The sequence below is a fragment of the Pundamilia nyererei genome, unplaced genomic scaffold (assembly GCF_000239375.1).
Source record: "Pundamilia nyererei isolate P.nyererei 1_Seehausen unplaced genomic scaffold, PunNye1.0 scaffold00221, whole genome shotgun sequence".
Taxonomy (NCBI): Eukaryota; Metazoa; Chordata; class Actinopteri; order Cichliformes; family Cichlidae; genus Pundamilia; species Pundamilia nyererei.
In genome coordinates this window covers 370,976-377,486 of record NW_005187622.1, presented here as the reverse complement: position 1 = coordinate 377,486, position 6,511 = coordinate 370,976, and the positions used below count along the sequence as shown (strand labels likewise).

General features: G+C 40.4%; 1 protein-coding gene across 4 annotated transcripts in view; it reads left to right on the top strand.

The window, feature by feature from the left end:
* LOC102204933 (scavenger receptor cysteine-rich type 1 protein M130-like) overlaps positions 1-6,511 on the top strand; it is a 121,680-nt gene that overhangs the window by 49,769 nt on the left and 65,400 nt on the right. For all 4 annotated transcript variants that reach the window (XM_013914749.1, XM_013914748.1, XM_013914747.1 and 1 more), the window contains 2 exons: positions 1,256-1,561; positions 1,640-1,924. In XM_013914749.1, coding sequence (XP_013770203.1) covers positions 1,256-1,561; positions 1,640-1,924 — 591 coding nt within the window. The remainder of the gene's footprint in view (positions 1-1,255; positions 1,562-1,639; positions 1,925-6,511) is intronic.

The following is a 6,511-nucleotide window of genomic DNA, read 5'->3' as shown; positions in this document are numbered from 1 at the left end:
GTGTCCGGCAGCCTCGCCTCTGTCAGTGCACCCCAGGGCAGCTGTGGCTACAATGTAGCTTGCCATCACCTGTGTGTGAATGTGTGTGTGAATGACTGTATGTAGTGTAAAGTGCTTTGGGGTCCATAGGAACTAAGTAAAGCGCTATACAAATACAGGCCATTTACCATTTTGGCTCCTCCTTCACTAACACCTCACAACCTGCTCCGTAAACCATGACAAATCATTTATGTACCACAGGCCTTCAAGCTGGCAGTTGTTAAACCGTTACTTTAAAAGTATGGCATTATTTTTGTGCCACTATTCTGAGCGCACATAAAATAAATTTGCAGGTGCACGTGTTACATTTTGAGGAGAAATTTATTTTGAGTGAAGAAAAGCTAAATTTGAGTGAAAAAAAAAAATCATTGCTACATGCAAAACATGTATTTTAGTGTTTGCTATTATCCATACACACTAGAGTTGGATGTCTTGAGACCAGTCTTGGTCTCGAGAACACTTTTACGTGGTCTCGGTCTTGTCTTGGTCTCGCTCTCTCGGTCTTGCGTTCTCAAATCGACGTAGTGTTCGGGAGATTTGGAGTCAACAACCATGGTTGTTTCTTATGTTTCTTGCATTTGCACATTTTGCTTGTACCAAGGATAAAATAGAATGAGTCAGCTTTCTGTGGTTGATAAAAGTTGGAAGTTAGATTCCCTGCCCCGAGGCCTTTCTGCAGCTCTCCCAGGAACGCAAATACACCTCCACTCGGTCCTCTCTTTGGCCACTGAAAAAACACTGAAGACCATTAAAAGATCCTGTGGATGTGGAATATAACAATAAAAAGGTCAAAGTGAACAAGAAGACAGAAGGGACATTTGAAAATAAAACCATCAAAAGAACACATAAAAGTCAATACACTATGATCACCAAGGACAAATGAAAAAGCTTAAATATAAAAAGCTTAAAATATAAAATATTTTCTCTCTGGCCATGTCCTGGTACCAGAGCTGACTGTTTAGTGAAGTCAGTTGCACTCATTTTACTGGTTCCACAAGAAAAGGGAAAAATAATCATCAATAATCACCCACAAAGGAAAATCCCAGTAGGCTAGGGCTGCAATAACAGATGTTGGATTACAAAGTGTAAATGTGATGCTAAAAGTCATATTGGAGTTGAGCTGAGTTTGAGTCAGTGAATAGTTGTTTGCTGCCATCTTTTTCTTGTGTGTCTGCTGTCTCTGATCTCTCTGTTTGATCTTCTCTGATGTCTCCAGACTCTGTCAGGCTGCTGAATGGTTCCAGTCTGTGTTCAGGCAGACTGGAGGTGAAGTCTAACCAGAGCTGGTCCTCAGTGTGTGAAGCGGACTTTGACCAGCAGGATGCAGAGGTGGTCTGTAGGGAGCTTCGCTGTGGGCCTCCTTCGGTCCTCCAGGGGGCGCTGTATGGAGAAGTGGAGGCTCCAGTGTGGAGCAAAGAGTTCCAGTGTGGAGGCCATGAGTCTGCTCTCCTGGACTGTAGAAGCTCAGGCTCAGCTAGAAACAGCTGCTCACCTGGCAAAGCTGTTGGACTCACCTGCTCAGGTAGAAGAGGAGCTGCAGCTTTGATCTGGTTCAAACTCACTTTATTTTTTTAATGATGACTCTCTGCTTTCTGTTCAGAGCCTGATTTCAGGTTGGTGGGAGGAGCCAGTCGCTGTACAGGTACACTGGAGTTTAAACATCTGGGGGAGTGGAGACCAGTGTATGGCTTTTTCTGGACCCTGAAAGAAGCAGCTGTTTCCTGTGAACAACTGGACTGTGGCTCAGCTGTTTATATAGAAATGGTAGACTCCTCACGCACAACTGGGTGGTTGATCAGTTCTGATTGTGTTCTGTCCAGATCTCCTCTGAGGGACTGTGCAACATCGCATTACACTGACCAAATCCTGAAACTCACCTGCTCAGGTAATCATACTGTGACTTCATATTTGACAAAGATGTACCAAGCTGTAACAGATGGCAGCAAGAATAGCAGCCAACCAACCAGCCAGAAAGGACTCCTTCAGCCTAACAGCTTAATAATAATAATAATAATCATAAATTTTATTTATGAGCACCTTTCAAGTCACCCAAGGACACTTTACAATAGGATAAAACACTTAGTAAAACAATGGCAGAATAAGAACAATAAAACAAAAGCAGTGGATTCATAGTGAATATGCAGATTTGAACAGATGAGTTTTGAGTTGGGATTTAAACTTTCCAAGTTGCTGCTTTCAGCAGGTGTTTATGGAGAAGTACAAACAAAAAGGCTGGAGGAAGTGAAACTGGTTATTGTTATTGTAAAACAGAGAGCAAGACGGGAAGTGGGAAATGTTCCAGGAGAGGAGCTGGGCTGAGAGCAGGAACTAGAACAGAAGTCAGCACGGATCTATATGTTAATGAAGCACAATGAGCACACCTGTGCAGGTACATATCAGATATACTTGCTCATTTAAGTTGTGTATAGTTTCTTAGGGTATATTCACTATAGTGGCATGTTTACATATGATAGCACCATCACGTTCTCATCCCAAAATGTAACATATGTGACAAATTGCTGGTATGTTATGCTTTTGGCCACCCAACCCATCTGTATGTGAGTTGTGTTTAGTTTCTGAGGTTATATCACTATAGTGGCATGTTTATGATTGCACATAATCAAATCTATACTAGTTTCATTAACAGATCATCTGTCTTTGCATTATAAATAGCATTTTGCTTCAAAAGTGTTGCATATGCGTATGATATGATCACACAAATGTAAACAAAGATTTACAAATGTGTACAATTATTTGTGTTGAGCTTTTGAGGACTCACAAGTGCATGCTTTAATCCACACACAAATACAAAGCAAGCAGAGGTAGATTGGTCTTAAATAGAAGCCCCCGGTGCACCGTGTGACTAACTAACTTTTCCCCACTCTGCGACACACCCACTGCGTCAAACCATGGGAACTGGTGATTCTTTCTGAGACATGTGAAGCTAAAGACACCAGAAACCACAGTCAATTGTCTCCCAGGGGGCAGAGCAGGCAACATTGAGTGAAATTAAAACTGCTGGCTATGGGTAAATGTAAATTCAGTAAAGTTCTTATTCACGTCGGCAGTAATGACACCCAGTTACGTCAATCAAACATCACTAAAATTGCCTTAAATTGCTGGCTGTCTGAGTGTCCAAAAACCAACGTGGGCTTTGTAAATAATTGGAAAACTTGCTGGAGAAAACCTGGTCTTCTTAGGAGAGCTGTCATCCATCCCACCTTGGGTGGAGCGGCTCTCATTTCTAGAAATCTGGCCAAATTTATTAAACCCCCAAAAACGTGACTATCCAGAGTTGGGACCAGGAAGCAGAGTTGCAGTCTTATACGCCTCTCTGCAGCTTCTCTCCTCCTGTTATCTCCAATCCCCTTAGAGACTGTGTCAGCTCCTAAACAAAAAAAAAACCAAGCTAAAAATCAGCAAAAAAAAAACAAAAAAAAAAAACAACTTAAACAGAAAAAAATCCCAAAGACAGAAAAAAACAAAAGTCTCTGTTAGTACATGAAGTAACAATTGATCAACAAAATAGGTTTACTCTTCCTTACAGAAACCTGGTTGCAGCAGGATGCAAATGTTAGTTTAAATGAATTAACACCCCCGAGTCATACTAACTATCAGAATACTCGAAGCACAGGCCGAGGGGGCGGTGTGGCAGCAATCTTCCACACCAGCTTATTAATCAACCAAAGACCAAGACAGAGGTTTAATTCATTTGAAAGCCTGATGCTTACGTAAACCGGGGACATGTGTCCCTCTATCTTATATAAAGAGATCTATACTGCTGACCCCAAGTATAACATCTACGATATCTGAATCTAGGGCTTGTATCACAAATCTTAGACCTAGGCTCTTCCAGTTTAGAATTATCTCAGGCTTTCTCAGATTCATGCTCACTGATCTGCTAGGTTTGGGAAGGAGACTGGCAGTAGCAGTCTCTGTAAGAGTAAATAAGACCTCCAACCCACACAACACACAAGACCACAGATTTACGAAACAGAAAATTAGCTTTATGTAAATATTTTTTTAAGTTCCATTTGCCTTTTTATTAAAGCATGAATACCTTCAAGTGTAATAAATAACTCAAATATACCACAAAAATCATTTAAACCAGCGGTCCCCAACCCTCTTTGCGCCAAAGACCGGTTTAATGTCCGACAATATTTTCACGGAAAGGCCATTAAGGTGTCGCAGATAAATACAACAAAATTAAATAATACGACCAAGACAAAAACTATATTTTGTAAATATAATAATAAGTGTGAATTCACTGCGTAATTGTGTAACTTTATTAGCAGCGTCCTCCTGAAATGCGCTAACATCATTGAGAGTAACATCCTCCTCTCTGCCCCTTAATGCTCTCTGGTCGCTATGGCAACGCGTAAATATTTATTTCAAAACAAAACACAACTACAACACGGGAAAAGACAGAATTAACGATAAAACCCCTGAAAACCATAAATTTCACGTCCAAGCCTCAGCTCTCGCGGCCCGGTACCAAACGACTCACGGACCACTATCAGTCCGTGGCCCGGAGGTTGGGGGCCGCTGATTTAAACAACCACAATGCATGTAAAATAAGAAAAAAATGAAATATTTCAAAAACCCCCAACAAAAACCTTTCTTTGGATACAAATGTCTAAAACTACACATAATGTCTCTTTCACTTACAACATCTTACCTTTGTGTCGACAAAACGTGCAATACACACAGATCAGGTTGTATTCCCAAGTGGGGTTTTGAGACTAATTTAACCATCGCACAGATCCACAAATGTGAGGTGAATTCAAGTTGCAGTATAAACATCTAACCTTCTACATTAAACATGAGAATGTTTATTTTTTCAAGTAAACTGGAAATTAAACTAGGAAACATGATTTACTGTCATGGTCCTATCTTTGTGTGTAGCTTAATTAATATTATTTGATTTATTGTTATATGTGGTTCAGTTTCCTTGTTTTTCCTAGTGTTGTCATTTGTATTTCTAGTTCTCTTAGTTATTTTGTGGTTTATTTATAATTTCTAGTCTTTAGCTTTTGCTACTGTGCCTCCCTTGTGTTCCACCTGTCATGTCTAGTCACCCAGTAAGTTGTGTTCTCATGTCTGTCCTTTCCCAGTCTGTGTCTGTGGCCCTTTCTCGTACTCGCGTTCTTGGTGAGTCCAGACTTGCCGAGAACGCTAGCACGGACTCGCGATTTGTACAGTTGGAACACCAGCGTACCCGAGGATGTCACAGGTCTGGAGTTTTTACTACTGTCCCCTCTTAAATTAACTTTAATTAATATGTTATGAAGCTTAACTTTAATCTCAGCCAAACTGATTTACTTAGGAACAAATAAAACACTGAAATAAACCAAATTTGGAAATATATGATATCTTGATAAATCGAGCAGATATTTGAAGTTTACACAGCTACATTCTCGCTTGAAAATAACTTAAAAGTTTATTTTGTGACCCAGAAAGAGTAATATTTAAAAGTTTTTAGCTGCGCTCCTCCATCATTGCTGCATTCTGGGATATTTAGCTGTACCAAGTACACACAAGTCACCACCAATGCATGCTCGATAAAACAGGCGGAAGGGGGAACACATCCGGGAATTTTTCACATTCTCGGCTTGATGCGTACTTTGAATTGGAACAGTACTTGGTCTCCAACTGATGACGTATCATGAGTGCATGAGAACACAAGTACGCATATTGAGTACCTGTGTCTTGGCTACAACTATAGCTTGCCTTCACCAGTGTATGAATGTGAGAGTGAATGAATAGTGGTATTGTAAAGCGCTTTGAGGGGTCCCGAAAAGCGCTATATAAATGCAATCCATTAGATCAGTTCCCGACCTCCCAGCCCATTGTTCCTTCAGTGGGCTGGTTTCAGTCATTATGCAAATGTACTGTTTATAAGATTGGGGAAACCTGCTGTCAGCTGAGACTGAAGAAGTCACTTGGATGAGTGAGAAAACGTTTCTCACTGAAAACGCTACGTCCAGATGAATTGAATCAACTTTTGGAGATTCCTAGTCTGTTCCTAGTTCTAGTTTCCAGGTTTCAGTTTCCAGTTTCGGGTTATGTTTTCTTGCATCTAATGTTTTTAATTTTTTTTGGTCACAACAAGTAAAAGCTGCCTCTTTGAGTTAAACTTTTCCTGAACTGAACCACACAGCGATACATGAGAGAACAAAACAACCCTAACTAAGAGAACTAGAAATGCAAATGACTACAGTATGAAAAACAGGGAAACTGAACCATGAATAACACTAAACAAAAGAACATTAATTAACCAGTAGCACAAACACTGGGTCAGATGCTGTAGCTGTACAATGATTCTATTATATTCTAAATAGTAGTCTACATACATGACTTACTTAAACCCCCGCGGAGCAATCATTTTGCGTTTCTACCTATAAAACCCGGAGAGCAGTCAAATGGTGGAAGTGGAAGCTAAACTGGCTAGTCATTCATATGTATATTAGGC